General features: G+C 46.6%; 1 protein-coding gene across 3 annotated transcripts in view; it reads right to left on the bottom strand.

The window, feature by feature from the left end:
- LOC142571285 (golgin-45) overlaps window positions 1-22,833 on the bottom strand; it is a 125,062-nt gene that overhangs the window by 91,056 nt on the left and 11,173 nt on the right. For all 3 annotated transcript variants that reach the window (XM_075679523.1, XM_075679525.1, XM_075679524.1), the window contains exons 2-4: window positions 22,635-22,770; window positions 22,382-22,577; window positions 10,736-10,935 (exon numbers count right to left, since the gene is read on the bottom strand). In XM_075679523.1, coding sequence (XP_075535638.1) covers window positions 10,736-10,935; window positions 22,382-22,577; window positions 22,635-22,770 — 532 coding nt within the window. The remainder of the gene's footprint in view (window positions 1-10,735; window positions 10,936-22,381; window positions 22,578-22,634; window positions 22,771-22,833) is intronic.

Below are 22,833 nucleotides of genomic sequence, written 5' to 3'. Positions count from 1 at the left end.
ATGTCAAGTGCCAACTGCTTCACCACAAACTCCACCAAGAAGTTCATGACAAAGGTTTGGCGATGTTTGCACGACATCCAACGATGAATGCAGCTAGCGACGACGCCAAGAAGAAGCGAAAGCAGTTTTTGCTTCAGGACAAATTGGGCGTATTGCAGGAAATTGACACAGGGAAAAAGCAAATCAAAGTGTGCAGACCGCGTGGCATTGCCCCATTGATCGTTGCAACGGTTTTGAAAGACCCAGACAAGATTGTCAAGCTTCACTGGGAGTCGCAACTCGCTGCTAGAGGAAACAGCTGCAACTGGGGAACTTTCAAAATGTGGACCAAGCTATTCTCACGTAGTTCAAAGACGCCAGACTGCAAAACGTTCCCATGTCTGGCTCAATGCTCCAAGAAAAAGCCCCTGAATTTGCTGATGCACTTGAAATAACTGGGTTCGAAGCCAGTGTGGGTTGGCTTTTTCGTTGCCGCCAAAGGAACGAAATATCTTGGCAGGTAGTCTCGGGCAAAGAAAAGGCTGCTGATAGAGAAGGCTGCTCTAGAGGTGGCTGAATCGTACTATGAAGATGATATTTTCAACGTGGATGAGACCGCATGTTTTTATCAGCTCCTGCCAGACTGAATGATGCACTTCAAAGGGCAGCAGGGCAAAGGAGGGAAGAAGTCGCATCTTCGCATGACAGTCCTGCTCTGCTGCATTGCAACAGGCACGAAGAAAATTAAACCGCTATTTGACAAATCAATATTTGTCAGGCAGCGGAAATGCTCACAGGAGCTTGGTGGAACTTGAAGGCATCCCCCATTAGCAACTGCTGGCGAAAAGCAGAGCTTGTAAAGTGCCTGTGTAGCTTGAAGATGACCTGGAGGCGATCAACAACAACCCAGGAGACCTGTGGACCAAGGTTGTGGAACAGCTGCCCGCCATCTCTTCCTTTGACAACTATGTGGAGAGCGACAGCGCAGCACTAACGGCGGCGGACCTGGCAACCGAAGAGTTTGTCAACTGCGTTCGCGCCGTCTCGAATGACGATGACCTGAAGCAGGCACATACCCGTGCGAGGGGGGGGGACGAACTGCATACTCCCCCCATCCCCGCCCACACCATCACTCCTCACACATTCCTAAAGCGCCGCCAAATTAATGCTGAGACTTGACAGCTATTCAGCGGTCAACATTGTGCTGACTTTTCCACTCCTTTTGGATGGCGGTAGTTATCGGCATCTCTTGGGGTGTGAAGGCCAGTTTTGTCATAGGTTGGGTGCCCGCGCATTTAACTCGAGATGCGTTCAGTTGTCACCATCTATTCAACGGTCGCACGAATCGATCTTGCTTCGTTAGTTCAACCTTCTTTGTTCGGACTTATCCAGGGATCAGGAAACGGATTCGGTTCTTAGTCAGCTGGTCTGTATGTTTGTAGAACGAGTTGCGGCCAGAGAAAACGCTACTTGCGTTTAACTTTTCCTTTTACTTCATTATTTCCTCGAGTGACGGCTCACCACTACGATGGTAGATGCCTCGAACCATATACCCGCTATATGGGTTAGATAAGGTGGAAAATAAAACAATGCAAAACAGCGTTCATCATCAAATCTTGCACTATTCCTTAAACCCATAAACAATATGAACGCCACCTGTTTACTTCGTCTGGTTTTTCCCTGATTGTACAGCACTTTTCATGCAAAATTAGTCGCAAGGTGTTGAGAAATTAAGTGATCTACTATAGGAGAGAGCCAAGGCAGCAGCCAAACACGAAGGACAAGCGAAAATTAACAAACTTAACCATGGTTTATGAAAATGTTTATGGATTAACATCTTTTTACTTAAAGAACTTAAAGAGCAAGTGGAGACAACGACGCTGGAAGTGGAGAACAATTCCGTGTGTTTTGGATGAAGCTTCTACAGTTATCAGTCGAACCGCCTGACGTAGCCACTTCTCTGCTGTGCTTATGTAGGTGTTGTTCTAACCTTTCGCGGTGGGTGCAGTACGTCTAGAACTGCAGCGTCTTGAGCTCTACCCAGCTGTACAGGACTGCCGTCCACGCATAGTTACGCAACTTTCCAAATAACAATACTAGTTGGTTTTGGCACTTGGTAGAGCAGTAAACGAGGGATCCAAAAGAACTGTGATTGTTCCATGAATATATATTTCTCTGTAATTCTTCCAGAGCTAATTCTAAAAACGCTGCTATAGTCGGATACAAACGACCTAATTCTGCAGTAAAGCCCTGCCCACACCCTCATAACTGCCAGCCACTGTTTTTCCGCAAGGCTGCAAATAATTCATACTTCAAACTTTTCTTGTTACCCAAATAAGGTGGTAACCAAAAAAAATTAAATTATTAGCGCGTAATTTTATACCCTTTCTTTCGCCTATTATAGTGGAATGGCGAAGGTCTAATTCTTTATTGAACTGAAATAAAATGGTTGCTTCACTGAATCTATTTATTGTCAATTTTCACTTCAGTTGGAAGTGCAGTTTCATAAGTAAAACGGGCTAAGCAGTTAAATGAACAGTACCACAGACTTTTGAAGAGTGAAATGCTCAGACTCTATACATTTCGACCATGTCTGCTGCACACCTCATTGCTTCCGCCGATGAAAAGATTCTTCAAGAATAGCGAATGCTCCGGAGCTATCAAGTACTACACCATTTTGAAAAACCACATGACGATGATTTTGTTTGCTTCTGTGATTGGCTGGCTGAGTAACACAACCCCACACGATCTGTCCGCACTTTCATCGCTCGGTGCAATGACATACGCGATGAGGTATTGCGCAAAGTGGAAGATGTAAGTAGATGCATTCCCAATCAGTCACGCATGCTGCACGCACCAGAAGAACATCACTGATTTTTTCAAATAAAGCGGCTTTGAAGTGAGTGAAACATTTTTATTTGAGAGTATGCTTGTCTGCACATGCGTCTGCTGCCAAGGTACGTCATTTTCATTTCTAGGTTTGCCCACTGGCTTATAATCTCAAGTTTTTTATTACAACGATATTTCAAAATAACGAACGATTTTTGGCAGTCCTGTGTGATTCGTTATATCGAGATTTGACTGTATGCCCTGTTTCATCCATGCTTTTGGATTTGCCACGTATTTCACAGGCATTCTGTGTGTCTGTTTAAAGCATCTGGGTTGGGCGCTTTTGCCGATAACCAGTGGGACTCACTTGTCACTTCAGTCCGAATTTACACAGAGCAAAACAGTCAAGCGACGTTTACTCTGCTTGCCGCTGTGGCAGACATCTTTTAGCGTAAGGGTGCGGTTTGGGATCAACTTGTAAAAAAGGGCTGTCTCATTCTCGTTGTAGGTATCACACGCATTGTAACGCTCCAAAGTGCCTGGTAGCTTGTGCTCAATCGAAGAAATGGCACCATCGCAGTCCACAGAGGAGGACTCACCGTTAATTAATTTGCCGACGATTCCATACCTGCTTTTGAAGCCCTGAAGCCACCCGTAACTTCCTTTTAAATCACTGCAGCTCAAGATACAAGCATAATGCCTTGCTTTTTGCTGCAAAACAGCGCCCCTGATGGGAACATTTCGTGCTCTCATGTCCAAGAACCAAGTAAACACTGCTTTGTTGACGTCGGCGTATGGTGATGGCTTCAGCTTCTTCTTGCAGTCGGTACCTTATTCTACTGCACTGCAAATCGCATCTTTTGCGTTCAGAATTGTAAACAGAGAACTAGTTGGGTGCCAAATTTGGCAGCTACATCCTTTTTTTCGCCTCCAGAAACAGCGTCCAAGATGGCCATTTTGTCTTCGAGAGTCAATATTTTGTTTCCTCATTTTGCCTGAAAGGCGAAGCATCAATTACGATAGCAAATTAGTAGACAGTTTTACGAAAGGTAAGGATAGTACTTTTATCGGCCGTATAAAATTTTAAACATTCACTTACTAGCTAAATTAACAAGCATGATGTCACATTGTGGGTTTCTCAACCATGCTCTCAGGACAAAGGAACGACAACACAGTAGTGCAAACAATCACAAGGGCATTCATTGCACCTTTTATAGACTAATGCCTGCTAGCTGAGTTGCTATCCACAAAACATGCCGATGGAAGCGTGAAAAATCATGAAAGTCCGACGTGAATGGTAGCGTGTTTGAACGATCGTGTTCATCCATTCTGGGGAAGGCCTCGCGAGACAGTCTCGCAGAAGCATGGATCGGCACACGCGCAGAACATCCGTGCCGCTTGCCAACCCCAAGCCAAAGAGGAAGAGCCTTCTCTTTTTTGGCCCAAGTAACCCCACCGTTATGTTGCGTTAGCAGAGCAACACTCGTTCCATCTTTTGTACTACCCTACAAATATATCGACCGCTGCAGTAAAGCCACGCAGCGAAGCCAGATTACAGGAGACGGGAGCTATGGGAAAAAACAACATATCAGAGTACGCGTGAGAGTCGCGCATCCCCACAACGTGCATAAGCAAACATAAACATATCTCATCAATGACTGTGGAAACTCTTTATCAAAATTCTGGAGTGAGGAAATGCGGTAGCAGGAGCGAAGGAATTGACCTTTGTGCGGCTTCTCACTTCAATTCGAAATGAGTGACAAGAACACAGCACAGTGACCTAGATGCGTAGACTCTTGTCTCCATCGCAGATCGCTTTCAAGATAGGGGCCTACTGTATGTAGCAGCCGCCAGTGTAGAACGCCTCTCCTGTTAGCGCCAGTCCCGCACACAAGTTTGTGGAACTCGGAACGCCCGTGATACGGCCCAATTTCCGTCCGTCTCTGCACACGTTATCGCTTTCCTTTTAATTGCGGCATCATGATGAACGCTGCATGTCTTTGCAGTCGGCACTTCCATGCTGATAGAGCAAACACAGCAAACGGGAGGACGGATGGTGCACTAACCTAAGCCAAAGGAAGCAGTGCCTAAGCACTTGTATTGCAGCACATGGAGGAAGCTACGGCAGAGCATATGAGGCGGCCATTTTGAAATGCTGATGGCAATATGGTAACACAGATTTAGGGTCATACTCGTTTCTAACGCGCACCCAATTTTTGGACCCGTTTTATCAAAAAAAAGTATGCATTAGATTTGAGTAAATACCGTATGGTATATGGTGAGGATGACAAGGGAGCTAGAAGGACATACTATCCAATTTAATCTCTCATGCAAACAGGCGGTTACAGTAGAAGAGCAGCATCCAAGTTTGTTTTATGTGAACGACATTGTGTTGCTAGCTAACAAGCAATGTGATATGCAACATGTGGCTAATATCTGTAGACAGTTTAGTAACGTCTGTTGCCAAGCTATTGATACATGGCTTTTAGAAATGGTTTTAGGCACAAAAAATAGGACACGGACAACAGAATAAAAGACACAGACAGGCGCCTGTTCGTGCCTTTTATTCTGTTGTCCGTGTTTTATTTCTTGCGCCTAAAACCATTTCTAAAAATCTGTGGACAGGAAGGCGAGAATTTAGGTCTGAAATTTAGCGTTAATAAATCAGGTGTTACGGTATTCAATGAAAACAGTGAACAGACAGTGTCAGTACTGGACCAGAAAATACCTCGCGTAAAAAAATATACCGTATTTACTCGCATAATGATCGCACTCGCATAATGATCGCACTCGCGTAATGTTCGCACCCCTGAATTTTGTCATCAAAATTCTATTTTTTTAATTTCCCGCGCTATGATCGCACCCCGAACTTGCAGCAGCGATATGTCATGTGCCAAGTCTAGCTAATAATGATTGCGCTCACCGTCTGTCGAATGCTACGCGAACTACTCTTGAAGACAAACCAAGGGGTCTGCACGCATCAAACGTTCTTAAGCAGATGAACCATTTCATTCCTTTCATCATTTTCTGCACTTCCATAATAAAAAAAGAAAAAGCTACAACCAAGCTTGCCTTTATTATGTGTAGGCTTTATAAGGGTTGTGGTCAACAACAACAACAAAAAAAGCTCCTTTCGATTCCTCTCGTCTGCACTCGTGGGCACGCAACAAATCGTAAGCGGCAACGATAGCAGCCAGGTTTACACTGATATGTTAGAAGTGTGCCCTATTCATACGCCAACGCTTGTAACACAGCTAAGATATCTGCCCACCCTTAGCGGAAACATGCCGTATTAGGATAGTAGTGAAGACAAATACCACAGTTTCCGCAGCATGCTCGCCATGTGTTTCTATGTAACTGGCAGCTAAGCGCGCCCATCAGTTTCTGTCCCCTCAAAGTGGACATAGCTACATTATTGCCGTAAACTTGCCGATATTAACGATATTATTCATTACTGATACAGAAGAAATTGTTTGAGAAGAAATTGTGAGAAAAAAAAATCGCGTTCGGCACTTTTGGCTTGCTTCACCGGCCGCCATTTTTGTTTTGGTGTCCCACACTACATAAGGCGGCAGCCGCCTATTTGTTGGCCTGTTTTCATCCCGCAGCAAACGCAGGATGAAAAAATTTTTTTTCTTTTTGCGGGAAATTTAACCCGCGTAATGATCGCACCTCTGAATTTGCATCAATTCTTTTTGACTAAAAAGTGCGATCATTATGCGAGTAAATACGGTAAGCATAGAGTTTCTCACTACATTACTTAGAGGGAAATCTGGCGCTGCTGCGCTGTGGTATGCATAGGAATGCCGGTATATTGTGGATTCGGATTGGCATCGTTCTCGTAGAGACAGGACACCATGAAGACGCGCTTGGCAAGTACCGTTCCGTCTGTCACAATGATTCACTTTCTACTAAAACAGCACGTGAAAAGCTGTTTTAGCTTTATTATTACGCGAAAACATGTTTTGTTTAACTATGAGAACTTGTTATTGTGTGTACAACTACATGTTACGTAAAAAGTATCAGCGGGCCGCTAAAGTTGGAGGACAGACGACAAGGTTCGCGCTCGCTTTGAAACAGTTGGTCGTCTGTTCTTGCTTTTCTTCGCTTGGTCATGCATCGTGGGTGAGTAAAGATGTAATATGCGTGAATGGAAACATTTCATGAAGATTTTACTTTGAGAACGCGTTATTTGCGTAGCCATATCCACGTTTTAGACGAAGCCTCTTACAACACCAGCCAACACGAGCCTCGCAGACACATATACCGTCATTCCCATGATGGCACGGTGCCCCCTTAAGAAACTCCCATAGACGGTGGCGCCAGATTATCCTCTAGGTGTTATAGTGAGAAACTCTATGACGGTCAGTACACCTTGGTATATGGATAAATGAAGGCAGTAGATATCTGGAAACACAGGAAGAAACACTAAGAGTAAAGGGGAAGAGAAGTGTGGCCATAATGAAACACAGAGTGCTATGGAGATACAATAGGTACGAGGTGCTCTGGGGTATGTGGAAAGGTGTAATGGTTCCAGGACTTACATTTGGAAATGCGGTTGTTTGCTAGAAATCAGGGGTACAATCAGAATTCGATGGCAACCAAAGGTCAGTGGAACGCCTCGCATTGGGCGCTCACAGGAAGACTACAATTGAAGCTGTGCATGGTGACATGGGCTGGACAAGTTTTGAAGTGAGAGAAGCTCAAAGTAAAATTAGCTTTGAAGAACGACTGAGAAGTATAAAAGAAAGTAAATGGGCTGTGTGAGTGTTCAGGTATTTGTGCATGAAAAGATTGATTCACTGTAGCGGAAAATAATTAGGAAGCTTACCAGCAAGTAAGCGACCGGTATGGTAAGCAACATGGCAACAAAAAACGTCAAAGACAATGTCCAAAAGGCTCAGAAAATCTCATGGGTGGCACCAATGGAAAAGAAATCTGCTATGAATAGCTACCCAAGAAGAAAAAATGAAATCAGGAAATAACCAATTTCGATAATTTAAAGGGAAGGTCCCTACCTTTCAAAGCGAGATCAGGATGCCTTAAAACGTGTACTAGCTTAAAGTACAGCAAGGAAGAAGCATGTGCTTGCTATGGTAAAGTTAGGGAAATGATGAAACTAGTTTTATTAGGACAAGCTTTATTAGATTTAGGCACTACTGGGCTCCTTAAAGCCCTTGGGTTCAGCGAGAGCAGGGAGAAGTAAACATGTAAACAGTAGAGATTAGCAAGAGGCAATTGGAAGATTGCTGGAAGAAAAGTAGGGAAACAACAAACAACGGAGGTGTACAAAAACAAAATTCACAATAGGGGTTCAGAAACTTTGGTTATGGGAATTCATTTTGGTTGTTTTTTCCCCCCCTTTTTTTTGTAACATAGGTAGGACAGTAGGCAATATAGTAAAAGCTTGGTGGTGCAACCCACAGACCCGTTCCAAAGGGGACACTGATAACATCCAGCCATTCATCCGCGTCGTTGGCAAGCGTACAGAGGGGGAAAAAAAATTTGGGCTCTCCCGTAACTGAGAGTAAGTGTAAGCATGAAATGGCTACCACCAAAGCAGATTGGTTGGAGATGATACTAGCCACAGTCTTTAAATAGGTGTAGTGCATGTTCGCAACAGCACACCACACCGCACCACGCCACATCACACCGTACTGTGCAGTGATCCATCTGGACGTTATAGTTTTCTGTCACAGACAGATCCTCGTTGCAACTCTCGTCTCGGCCAAACAGCCATCTGCGGTTCACAGGACGCTGCTGGCTAGGACGCTGCCAGACATTGCTGGCGCGCTGGATGCACCGTGGAACTCGCAGATCGCTGGTATTAGAAAGATCACAGGCAACTTTGTCTCAGTGCCAAAGATGACAATGAAGTCTATAGTGCCTTGTATCTGCCTTTTGAATGTCACTATTGTAAATGACAAATAATACTTCAGCGTACTACAAGTTACAGTTTGAGTGATATTATGAACAAACATCAGGAAGAACATGGAAGCAATATTTTTTGTAACTTGTTTGGGAAGCAACTAGCGTATGTAGTGCAGTCTTGACTGGTTGCCTGGATGATCTTGTTTTGTTCTTGCAACTTGCCCAAATGTTCTCGTGTGAGTGCCCGGATAATGGTTCTGGCTTCTGGCTCAAGGTCACTTGAAGGTCGCCGACAACAGGAGCTAAAAGCACTTTATGCTTAAAAATTAAAGCGAGAAGTGAACGACACCTGCACTCCCTTTCTACAATCTTTCTCTCTTTCTCGGCAAGTGCGGAAATGCGCCGCGGAAGCAGCGGTAGGTGCCCCAACAAAGCACAAAGCTGTGTCGCTTGAGAAAAAGCTGCAAATTTTGCAAGACTCAATGTACCAGCTTGTGCAGTCATGACGGTTAGAACAAGTGACCCTGCTGATGAACGGAAATGGTGGGCTTTGCGCACCAGGGCAAAACCCTCATGTGTGAGACCAACACGACAGCAGCCACTGACAATACCGGAGCACGTCGCTATTGGTGATAAAATAGGTTGTGCTTCGGTGGAGGAACTTCTGAGTGCAGACAGCGCTGATTCGTTCTGCGAAAAATCTCTGACAGGGCGATCATTGTCACGACAAGTGGTGGCATTGTGCAATGAAGCCGACGAGACTGACAGTGACCCGTCTTTCACACTGACCCCAATGTCGACGCAAAGTGCACTGTTGTCGATAGGGGCGCCCAGTGATTTCATGTACACTAGGTTATAGCTGCCAGTGTTCGCGCAGCCGCTCGACACGACGCACACCGTGGTTGTGAACCTGAAACATCCATGAAAGCAAGTGTAGATTTCTGACTATTTCAGTGCACCTAACACTTGACGTGCTGTTTAGAGGTATACATGAACATGTCATTTTTCACAGCTTTCTTTCTACAATGTCACTTCTTTATCGTAAGTGGCAAATTTGGTCTCGGAGCTTTTTTCATTTCTTACGGCAGTTCAGATATAGTAATGATCAGTTATAATGATAGGATTTTTCGTTCTTGATATCTTTATAAGTGGACTGCACTGTAGTTGTCCATAGTTTGGTATCATTATCAATGCTCTGCTTTTCAGGCAATACTGTGACTTATTTTGTTTCATACTTTAGCCAAATAACAATGTCCATGCCCATTGCATCGTGCATGTATTTGAAGCCTTTGTGACAAGCAAAGGAACATTGCCAGACAATGAATTCATGATTTTCACACAGACCATCAAGCAAAGTACATTCCATCACCTGTGGTAACAGTACGGCATTCAGCATACCCTATTCATGATGACATGCTCTCAGTTGAAAAATCAATACACCAACTCAAATGAGCTTACAAGAAAGGAAAATGCATTGCCTATTGTGCAGTTATTATGAACGACTACTGCCAACATTACGGTGATTGGGAATCGCTACACAGCAGAAGGGGCATTATTATGATAATGGTTTGAATGGTGCCATGCGACAGCAGGTGAAAGCAATAATCGTGCTCCACGCGAAAGCTTCACTCTCGGCACAAGTTCTCACACCAGCTCTTTTCGACACCGTCAGTCAAATTTCGTGCCCGAGCCTGTTCATAACTGACGAAGTGTTATGCAACAGGACTGTTCTAGGAATCTGTGAAGTAACTTTTACTGCGGGAACACAGAAACCTTGACTTAACAAAATCAATTATTTTGCCATGTTTTTCACTGCAAGCATAACTTGGTTATGCTGAGTCTCAGCCACATATGCACAATCTAAATTGCAAACCAAACACTGTACTTCATCTGCGCTAGGAAGTGTACTTGAAGAATCCTTAGGTTAACTGTGAAACAGCTGCTTGTCATGGAGTAGGTTCTGTGGGGCCAGAGTAAAAGCAAACTTGCGAAATGCGTGTGGGGAATTTTAGAGATGCCTCCCATCTGCTCACTAATCCATTAGTCAATCACATACCTTGCAGCCAGGAACTTTGAGCGCCAAACGTCCGCATGGATGGCCAGCCGGTCAATCTCCTCCCGGCCCTGGCTCAATCGTTGTGCATAAGCTCGCACATCTGCAGCCAGCTGCGCCTTGTCCTCGCTGAGAAAGTGTACGCGTGCTTCTAGATCTTCCCCCACAGAAGCCACAAGAAGCTTCTTCAGCTCACGGTTCACCTGGTTGCAAGAGCACACAATCCCCGACTGGCGGTTGAATACCTTGCACTTGAGGCACATTCAACTTGGCCTAGGCAATATGCCCTTGGCTTTTTGTAATATTCAGCCACTTTCTGTAAACGCATTGCATGACTTCATTGCTGTATTGAGCTTTCTTGGAAGAGTAGCACGCAGCTACAACACAACAATGCTATTAGCACAGGAATGCACAGTCACACAATGGGCCCATCCTGAAGCAGGCTCATGTGGTTAACAGCACACACAGATGGCAACAGAGAGAAGAACGGGACACAGTGCTAAACTGCAACTATGTAGTACCTTATTGGAAGAAGCAACACATATATAGGCTGAAACAGCCAATGGGAAGGCTAACAAAGCCAAACAAACACACAAGTTAACGACATCGCCAAAGCCAAAGCCAAACACACACAAATGTTAACGACATCGCTGATTGTGCAGAAAATGGAGTAAAATTGCGGCTCTTCGCCGATGACTTGGTAATTTATACAAGCGTGCAAGGAATCGAGGACCAGCTTAGACTAAATACTACACTAAGCAATATAGCCCGCTGGTGCGACATGTGGGGAATGGAAATTAATCTTAAGAAAACACAGTATATGACCGTAACTCATAGAAAGTCGATCTTTAGGTTCAATTATACATTAAACGGCAACGATTTAATACAAACTGACACAGTAAAATATTTAGGCATAACCTTTACAAGCGCGTTAAAATGGAATACCCATATCGATAATACATGCACGAAGGCCTTCCGAACACTCGGTTTCTTGCGAAGAAAATTAACTGCAGCACCATCCTACGTGAAACTAACAGCATATAGAACTTTATTAAGGCCAATTCTTGAGTATGGTAGCATAGTGTGGAACCCGCACCAGAAAGGACTCTCACAGAAATTAGAAAGCATTCAAAATAAAGCGTTGCGATTTATTTACCATAAGTATTCTCGACACGAAAGCGTAAGTGCTCTTAGAAGCCAGGCAGCACTGCCTACCCTTGTTTGTCGGCGTCGTGTGGCTGCCATGAAATTTCTTTTTATGCTATGTAATGACAAAATTAATATAGATAAGCGAGATTACGCGCAGCCACCACACCGACACTCCAATAGAACCTGTCATAATAAACACATCAGGCAATATCCGACACAGTGCGACACGTTCAGCTATTCATATTTCCCATGGGCAATTGAAATCTGGAATTCGTTACCAAAGGAAATTGTAGACTCAGATTCTGTGGATGGCTTTGTCGCAAAATTGGAGTCATATTTTGGCTGTTCATGAAAGTAGTTGAGCGCATAGTTTAAAGGTAATGCGTTGGTTGATTGACTGGACACTAGTGCACGTGTGATTGCATTTCAAATGTAAATATTGCAATGTGCTGAGTAGTGGTGTTATATAGATCCACAATAACTACAAGAATATTATACGACAAATATTGCAATTGTTTTGAGTACCTTTTCCCTGATTCATGTGAAACAAAAAAAAAAAGGGTGTCTTGCGTTGTATACCAGTGCTGTTGTATGGCATTTTTTTTTGCTTTATATATATTTTTTTGTTTTTCTTTTTTCCTGTTTTTCCCATGCTCGTGTGTGTATATTGTACAATCCACTTCCTGTTTGGGCCTGTGCAAAGGCCTACAGTATTGTTAAATAAATAAAAATAAATAAACAAAAAAAAAGAAATTGGACTCCCATCATATCGCCCTCTGCCCTTTACAAAGCATCATCCAGATACTATTCAATTTCCTTTTTTGGGAGTGTCACTGTAGGTGTGCTTATACAATTCTGTTTATCACAATGGATTTCGCATGCTTCGACCACTTCACGTGTCTGCTTGTCCTTCTCTTTCTTAATCCCTGTACACTCCCCATAGATCTGATTACAAGTACAATTTATACAGTGTAATGACAGGTGGCCCAGTACGAAAAGTCTTTCCAACCAGATTCTTGTGCTCCCTGAGCCTGTCGTTCACACACCTACCCAACTGGCCGATATACCTTTTCCTGCAATTGCAAGGAACATATAATTTACTCTCTCGAGGTCCAAACCCAAACACTGTCGCCAGGCTGCTATTCCACGTAGCGCCGTTGATGATTGTAGTGTCGGCTGTCGCTCTCTTGCTGGTTCTTGATGTCCAGGCAGGCGAGCTGTCGTCCTTCTTCACCGCGTTGGAGATAGGCAGTGACGTCCACATTTTCTTTGTCGGTGACGTGCGGCAGCATGGTGTCCCATGCCTTGTGTTCGATGTCGACGTACATCGCTAACATGTTGGTGAGCGTCTTGCTCAGTCATTCCATTAGGTCATTCGTCTGCGGGTGGTAGGCAGTGGTCCTCCGGTGATTTGTGTGGCTGTACTGCAGAATGGCTAGAGAAAGCACCAGAGTAAAAGCCGTTCCTTTGTCAGTAATGAGGACTTCTGACGTACCATGTCGCAGCAGGATGCTCTTGATGAAAAATTTGGCTACTATGGCCGCACTACCTTTAGGCAGAGCTTTCGTTTGGCGTAGCAGGTAAGGTAGTCTGTTGCCATGACAATCCACTTGTTTCCAGATGTAAATGTCGGAAAGGGCCCCAGGAAATCCATCCTGATCTGCTGAAATGGCCTGCAAGGAGGCTCGATGGGCTGTAGTAATCCTGCCGGCTTTGTCGGTGGTGTCTTGAGTCGCTGGCAGTCTCAACATGTCTTGACGTAACGGGTGATGTTGGCGGTCAGGCGCGGCCAGTAATACCTTTCCTGTATCCTCAATAGCGGCCAGGAGAATCTGAAGTGCCCAGCGGCCGGATCGTCATGCAGGGCGTGCAGTACTTCTGGGCGCAGTGCTGAGGGAACAACAAGGAGGTAGCTGGCACGGACTGGTGTGAAGTTCTTCTTTACAGGTTGTTTTGAAGCAAAAACGAAGACAATCCTCACTTAAATGGCCTAGGGACATCGGTGTTCCCTTCCAAATACTTGACCAGGCTTTTAGCTCCGAGTCTGCTCGTTGTTGTTCAGTGAAATCTTCCAAGCTTATTACCGTATTTACACGATTATAAGTCGACCTATTTTTTTTTAATTTGAAAATCTAAAGTTGGGGGTTCGACTTACAATCGAAACCAAAACATGGCACTGCAAAAAAAGCAAGACCAACGGGATATCAGGGGAGCTACAACGTAGTTACAATTTTATGTTTGCTCTACGACCCCCCCACCCGTAGCTTTCCGCTATTCCACGCATTTGCTCACTTTTCGGAAGGGTTTTTCAACATTTTAGAGAGTTTTACAGTGCACACAGCACTCATGTGGGAGTGTCGATAGTTCATGGAAGTGCCACTGTTCCATTTGCAGCGGCACCCTCAGAACAGCGGTGCTTGCGGGAACTATCGATAGTTCATGGAAGAGCAGACACCGCTCGTGTGTTTATCTTTCCCTGTAGCTATTTAGTTTCATGCATTCGATTTGACTGCCGGCCACGTGCTACTTCCGTGCTTCCTCGGTCGTCATGAGTACCCCGAGTCCACTAAACAGTCGGCGCTCGTTCACAGCAGTGTTGAAGAGGGCTGCCATCTTTTACACTGAAGAAACTTGCGCAGCAGGCCGCAAGTTTGATGTTTCTTAATGGGTGGTGCGAGAGTGGCTACGGGAGCGAAGCAAAATTTTCACCTGTGACGGCAAGCGAAAAGGTTTCCGCAAGCCGAAGTCGGGACGCTTTCCGGAGCTGAAGGCCAAACATGTGGCGCATGTCGCCGAAATACATGATCAGTCCCTGCCAGTGACGTGCGACATGGTCATGAGACAAGCCTGAATCTTTGCCTTTTAAGGACTTGCTCCGCCGTGAGTACGAGTGGCTGGCAGCAGAATATCGCAAACTTACGCCAACCGGACATGTAAAAAGAGCCTCCCTGACAGCTCTGTGTGGTTGGGTGCTTTTGGCGGGGACTTATGAATGCATGCAAATGCACTTATGTATGCAAAAAAATGTCAATTTCACTGGACGATGATGTGCCGTGCCACCGTAGCAGCAATGACGATGGCAGCACTGGTGAGGATGAGTAGTCGAGAGACCATGCCAGCTACTAATAAATTTTCATTACGGATTGCGCCCGCGGGTCTGCTCTTTTTTTCTTTTTTCCTGTGACATGTGATATGGGGGGGTCGACTTACATTCGAGTCGACTTACAATCATGTAAATACGGTATTCCAAGGAAGGCGTCGTCATCCTCGTTGTCTTGTGGCAGCAAGTCAGTGGGGGCACCTGATAGGCAGTCAGCATCAGAGTGTTTTTGTCCGGGCTTGTAGATTACAGTAATGCCATAGTCTTGCAGTCTGAGGCTCCACTGCGCCAGGCATCCTGAAGGGTCCTTTAAGTTCCCTAGCCAACACAACGCGTGATGGTTGCTGATGACTTTGAATGGCCTGCCATGTAGGTAAGGGCGGAATTTCGCTGTAGCCCAAATGATGGCGAGGCATTCCTTTTCGGTCGTAGAACAATTGCCTTCCACTTTTGACGGCGACTGGCTATCATAAGCTATCACCCGTTCAAGTCCATCTTTCCTCAGGACTAGGGCAGCACCGAGGCCTAGGCTACTGGCGTTGGTGAGGATTTCTGTATCGGCGTCCTTGTCGAAGTGTGTAAGTACCGGTGGCGACTGCATACGTCGTTTGAGTTCTTGAAATGAGTCAGCCTGGGGCGTTTCCCACTTGAGCTAGACATCACATTTAGACGTGTCAGTGGCTTGGCGATGCGTGAAAAGTCCTTGACAAAGCGCCTGTGGTAGGAACACATGCTAAGGAATCTACACACTGCCTTCTTGTTGATGGGCTGCAATGACAGATGTCTTCTTCGGTCAAGGCAGAAAGCTGGGCTAGTTGGTGTGTCATCATTAGCGCTCGTCCTGTCGTCTTCTCTGTCTTTGTCCCTGCTATTTTGCGCTAGTCTTTTGAATAATAATGTCTTCTTCGGGTCGGGGCGGACTCCAGATTTGCTGATGATGTGGCCTAGGAACGGAAGCTTATCATAAGCAAAATGGCACTTTTCCGGCTTGAGAGTAAGCCCTGATCACTTGATGGCCTCCAGTACTGTCGTAAGGCGCCTGAGGTGATCGTCGAAATTTCCAGCGAAGACGACATCATCCAAGACAACAAGACAGGTCGGCCACTTCAATCCTACTAAAACCGTGTCCATCACGCACTCAAACGTTGCAGGTGCCGAGCACAGTCCAAATGGCATAACCTTGATCTCGTACAGGTTGTCTGGTGTGAGCAAGGCGGTCTTTTCGTTATCTCTCTCATCAACTTCTATTTTCCAGTAGCCAGACTTTAGATCCATCGACAAGTAGTAGTAAGTGTTGTAGAGCCGATCTAATGTGTCGTCTATTCGTGGGAGGGGTATACGTCCTTCTTAGTGATCTTGTTCAGTCGACGATAATCGATACAGAGACGTAGAGTTCTGTCCTTTTTCTTCACCAAGACAACAGGAGAATTTGCCCACAGGCTTTTTGGCGGGTGGGTGATGTCGTCGTGCAGCATTTCAACTACTTGTTGTCTTATAGCTTGGTAAGTTGAAACTTGGTAAGGGCTCTGGTGGAGTGGTCAAGCATACTCTTCGATTATTATGCAATGCTTTGCAAATGGTGTTTGTCGAATCTTTGATGATGTCGAAAAGCAGTCTATTCCTGCTTGCTCATGGGAAGACTAGGATTTATGCCGAATTCTGGTTCGGAAACAATGGTCGTCAGGGTAGATGCAGCAGAATCCAAGAGGACAAATGCATAGCTGGTATTTACCATTTCCTCGATATATGCGATCATCATGTACTTCTTGACGTGCTTGAACTCCTGGCTGAAGTTGGTCAGCATCCCTTTCACTTTTCCTCCATGCAGTCTAGCAAATTCTCTTGAGACGCAAATTTTATGGTCGAGCGGTAGATGTTTGTCACCTTCGATGACGCCTTCTACACCTGCGCTGCGGGTGTTTCGATGCCGGCGGAAATACCAATGCTGGAACGAGGCGGGATGTTCACTTGATCTTTGAGCGCATTCAAGGCTGGTGACTACAAGAGCTGTCCGGTGGTGCCTCTTGATCTTGCAACAGTGTTATCAACTCTGACTTTAGGTCAATGATTGCTCCATGTTGGTTCAGGAATTCCATGCTGAGAATGACTTCTCATGAACACTGTTGGAGGACAACGAAGGTTACAGGGTAAGTCTGGTCACGAACGCTAATCTTTGCCGTGCACATTCAAGTCGGCACTATTAGGTGTCCTCCAGCGGTCTGAATCTGAAAGCCTTCCCATGCAGTCTTAACTTTCTTCAACTGGACGACAATGGGTCCACTCATGACGGAGTAGTCGGCTCCTGTGTCCACTAAGGTGGTGACTGCGTGGCCGTCAAGGAGCACATCGAGGTCGCTTGTTTTTATTGCGAAAGCAATACTGCTCGCACTTTCGGCCCATCGGTGGTCATGGCGCCTCCTTACACAGCTGCGCATCACGTGACCGTGTGACGTCACGCCAGACCGAGAGATGGGGCCCCAGCTCGCGGCATCAATGGTGGAGGCGAAGCCTTGTGCGCCGCTGCTGCGGCACTACCGAGAGAGGGCGCTCGCTGGTGTGACGTCACGCCAGACCGAGAGACGGGGCCCCAGCTCGCGGCATCAATGGTGGAGGCGAAGCCTTGTGCGCCGCTGCTGCGGCGCTACTGAGAGAGGGCGCTCGCTGGTGTGACGTCACGCTAGGAGGATAAATGGGGCTACAGCTCAGCTCCTCGCAGTGGTTGGCGCGCGGCCTTGCGCTATGTCAGATTATGTATAGCCATAAGTTTAACGAAGGGCAACCATGTCCACACCATCAGCCAAGGGTATTGCTTTCGAAATCTTCCAGTCTTAACCAAGCTAAGCCTTCAGCCAATTTTTTTTTGCTTTTGACTCAGTTTCCTAGTAGACACGGGAGCCGAAGTTAGCCTTGTTCCACCCGTGCCGGCATTCTTGAAGAATCGCCGATCTGCAGTTATGCTGCAAGCCATCAACAAGACCTAAATCATGGCTTACAGTGAATGCGGCCTCACACTAAACATTGGACTCTGGCATCTTTTCCGATGAATTCTCGTAGCAGGTTCTCGACACTTGTGGACGTGGCCCACAAGCATCTTGTCGATGCTACGACACACCTAACGGTGCAAGGTACAGCGTCAACAGCCGGCATCAGCACAACCGGCGTCAGGCACCTCTATCGGTTTATGAGCACATATTTGACGAGTTTCCACACTTGCTTCGCCCGTCCAATTTCATGCGGCCTGTCAAGCACAATGTTTCCCACCATATTATCCCCACAGGGCCACCTGTGCAGAGTCTTTCACGACGCAACGCACCCGATTAACTCAAGATTGCCGGAGCCGAATTCAACCATATGCTCGAGCGTCATCATCAAGTCCTGCAACATCTCCTATGCCCATAGTGTGCAAGTCCCCAGGTGACTGGCAGCCCTAGTAAGACTACTGCGCCTTGAACAACGCCACTATCCCGATCGCTACCCCCTGCCTAACATTGCGGATTTTTCAGCACCACTACATGGAGAAACCACCTTTTGAAAGAGAGTTCCCAAGACTGCCGTCATGACCCCTTTGGCCTGACTGAATACCTGGGCCTGCGCTTTAGTCTCCGCAATGCTGCTCACACCTTCCAGCGTTTGACAAACACAGTCACCCGATGTCTTCCCTTCTTTGCCAACATCGGTGACCTCTTCATCTTCAGCCGTGATGCAGAGGATCACCTTTCACACATTTGGCTGCTTTTCCAACGCCTTGCCGACTACGGGCTAATCGTCAACAAAGTCAACAAAGCAACAAAGTCAGTGTATGTTCGGCGTGCCTAATCTATTTCTTGGACACCGCGTGGCCCGCCATGGCATTCGGCCGCTCCCTAACAAAGTGCAAGTTACTCGCAACTTTCTTCAGCCCACTTCCGTATGTAAACTACGTGAGTTCCTGGGATTGATAAATTTTTATCGGCCTTTCATCCCCCGCTGTGCTCACCTGATTTATCCGCTTACTGATCTACTCCAAGGAAACAAGAACTGTGCTCCCATTACATGATCTTGGAATGCGCCCAGCTTTTTTGTCTTGCACTACAGTTACGTCTGCGTTGGGCTGACCCAAAGTTGAAACATCTTGTCATCAGGTCGCCTTTCATCGGCATATTCTTTGCTTCCAGACTTTGTCGGGAAGGCGGCGTCTCACTAATATGTCGTCGAAACAGGTTTTCTGGCATCTTTGGCAGTGGCAGAGGATCTTCTTCAGTTCGTCGAACACCAACAGCACCTCCATTGGTTGCTGCTTTTAGTTTTCCGGGTATCGGCTTGCAGCCCGGCCCCAGGCTGGGCCAGTGTATAGTTGGTGTTGCCGGGACAGGTAATGGCCGGGTGAAAGCGAACGGGACAGTTGTCATGGGCTCCACTGAGTGGCGGCTAGGTAGTTAGAGATATCGCGAGGCCGTTCACCTTGCTGTGGGCGTGACGCATTGACAACGAACCCTCGCAGTCCCAAGTCACTGTATGGGCATCGGCGGTAGACGTGGCCGACTTCTCCACAGTGATGGCACAGCAGGCAGTGGTAGAGGGTGCACCATACATCTGTTTTCCTTGGGTAGTGGTGCACAGCGGCAGATGGGCGAGCTGGTGGTGGCAGCGGCAGACGACGGAATTGCGCCGTTACAGAGTCCTGGCATGGGCACAAAGCGATGGAGGCGTAGGTCATCGCTTCCGGCACAGGAAGCAGCAATTTGGGTTGCACTTCGGAAATGCCCAGTGACTGTCGAAGATCGTCCTTGACCATGTCAATGACCGAGGACACCTGAAGTAGTGAAGAAGGTAACATCTTGCGCAGTTCTTCGTGTACAATGGCCCTGATGGTCTCATAGGGTAGTTTCCCTCTGGCTTCTAGCAGAACTATAGCCCTTTCTTTTCAGACAATGCTCGTTAAAGTCCTCAGAAAGTTACTGCGGAACAGGTCCCACATTCTGAGGGTGGACTCCTGGCTCTTGAACCATGTCCTCGCGGCATCTTCCAAGCAGAAGTGCACGTGGCACAGCTTATCCTCAGAGGTCCAGTTGTTGAAGACTGAGAACCTATCGAAAGTCTCAAGCCAGGTTTCGGGATCATAAAACAAAGCTCCATCGAAGATGGGCGACTCCCTTGGTTGTTGAAGTGCAATGGGGGACGCTGGTGCTGCCATTGTGGTTGTTGACTTGGTAACGATCTTCCTGGTCACCTCAGGCAAATGTCCTTGCTCCGGGGGTAGTCCTTGCAGCCTGCGGCTAGCTCGCTGGTCCTTGGCGACGTTCAAGTTGTGTTCGTGGTTCTGGCTTGGATCCCGGCTTTGCGGGGGCGTTCGGTACATGAATACGCTAGCACTTCCACCAGATGTCACGTGGTAGTGACAGTCAAGAAACACAGCAGCAAAACTGTCAATAGCTTGACTAACTTTTTATTGGGCGAACCTGTGCCCACAAAAGCAAGTTACACTCAAAGCACAACGATAGCGGCGAACACAGTTGGCGACCGTCGAAAATTTCATCTGCTGGTCAAGCACATCGGCTTTTATACATGGGTCATCGAAGGTTCCAGAGTAATTGCTGGTGCCCGCATGTCTTCCAGAAAATTCTATGCACTTCTCGTCGCACATGCTATCAGATAACCCAAGCTTCTGCGACAACAGACAACGGGTAGAAACATTGATAACATTCAAGAAACTTCCGATACATGGCGCGTTCTACGCTGAGCAATAACATTTGTTAGAGGGTGAAAAGCAGTCACCTAAAAAAGATGAACACGTACATGTGTCAATATGATGAGAGTCCGATTTTTTTTTGTGTGTGTTTTGCTTTGTTAGCCTTTCCATTGGCTGTTTAAGCCTATATATGTGTTGCCTCTTCCAATAAAGTACCAGCTGTAGTTTAGTGCTGTGTCCTGATGTTCTTCTCTCTGTTGCCGTCTGTGTGCGCTGCTAACCCTATAAGATGCTTTACCAACTAAGCCACCAAGCCATCCTTGTGAACAAGCACAGCTGCCAGCCGAATTTTCTTGGCACTTCAACTTTGCTATAAGTGGATTCGAGTGTAATGGCCTTCGAGATTGCAGCAAAGCAGGCGTCTTCATTAACTTTGTTTTTCTTTTAATGGGGTTTTACATGCCAAAACCACTTTCTGATTATGAGGCACGCCATAGTGGAGGACTCCGAAAATTTCGACCACCTGGGGTTCTGTAACGTGCACCTACATCTGACTACACGGGTGTTTTCGCATTTCACCTCCATCGAAATGCGGCCGCCGTGGCCGGGATTCATTACCTCATTTTTCAGCGTGATAACCCAACAAGTTTCAAATGATGCTAATGCTTGTTCCATTCAGTGTGACAGTCATTTTGAACATGCAGATGGCACCCTAAACCACAGTCTGGCTTGGTCTGTCTGGAATTAATGGGAGCTAATGGCCCATTCGTTTCGTCTTTTGAGACTGCTTTCAAAGTGCTCTGGTGGTAGAGTAAAATTACAAATAACCTGTATTACTGATACAAAAACTTGTATCATTGATAAAAAACACTTTAGTAGTATTATTCTGGATTTGTTAACGCTATAGGCACATGCTTATTGACATGATAATGCTTAGTTACACTGTTAAATGACCTTTGAAGCTTCACAGAAATGCTCGGAAACGACTAGCCGAATGTTCCACAAGTTTTACACAAATCACGATGGGTGGGGTGCTTTTCTCAAAGCGGGACACTGCAGTGTGAACACAGTCTAATGGCAAATTCAGCTTATTCCTACTACGCTCCGAATCACTTTGCAACGACACAGACGCCTCTCAGCATTGCAGCCAGAGAAAGCATGTTTGAGCTAATTGTTCAGTTGCTCCCAGAGCAATTGGAGAAGCCATGTACCATATAGACTCATGTAAGAGCCGCACCCATGTAAGGGCCCCACACGCAACTTGGCAGCCCAAAATCTTGAAAAAAAAAAATTCATTAGTGAAGAAATCACATTTTGTACCCCAATGCCACACACATGCATCAGCAAATTTTCATGTGCTGTGCACTTTCACATGCCTCTACTAGATGGCGAGAGCTGCATGTTACAGCTGCATGCAATGGTACATTTGGGGATCCAGGAGGTGCAGTGGTTGCCTGCTGCGCCGACACCATTTGGACCAAAAGGTTCGGTCCCGTGTAAGGGCTGCACCTCGTTAAAACTGTGAGAAAAAAAAGTGCGGCCCTTACACGAGTCTATATTGTAATACAAATTCTGTTGGATCTCAGTTGTGCTGCCAGCTCAAAGGGGAAGGCCCTCCTAGTGGTTCGAATGGATCAGTCTAATGTAAGCTGCACTGCTAAAGCGCTTGAAAGTGAACAATTCTATGTGCCTTTCTGGTGGATCCTCTGCAAATGTCATGGCTGTAACGCACCTCGACCTGGACACGCAGCTGCTCCTGCAGGTCCTGATTGCACTGGTGTGCCTCGCGCAGCCGCTGCTCAAGGGGGGCCTCAGAAGGCGCCGGTGGCGTGCCCTCTGGCACCTCGCGTACCACTGCCAGCAGGGGTGGCTCCCCTCCCAGTGGATGGTGCAAGGGGAACGGGATCTCCAGCGCAGCCAGCTGGGTTCTGCACGGTGGTGTGCACACTGCAGTAGCATCTGTGCTAGCCTCACACACCACCTACCTGGGAGGCACCATGGGAGTTACCGCGGCCTTGTACGGCTCGTAGGGCACAAATTTTGGCTCGCGCCTCCTCACAGGGACTGGAATGTCTGGTGGCAGGGACTCCATGCCATCCCCGTCACAGCGAACACTCAGCTCTGCAGAAAATCACACAGAACGGGCAAATATTCACTTGGTCAACATCGTATCATGTGCACCAT

This window comes from Dermacentor variabilis, chromosome 2, assembly GCF_050947875.1.
Source record: "Dermacentor variabilis isolate Ectoservices chromosome 2, ASM5094787v1, whole genome shotgun sequence".
NCBI lineage: Eukaryota > Metazoa > Arthropoda > Arachnida > Ixodida > Ixodidae > Dermacentor > Dermacentor variabilis.
The sequence above is the reverse complement of the archived record's forward strand: the minus strand, read 5'-3'. Positions and strand labels throughout refer to the sequence as shown.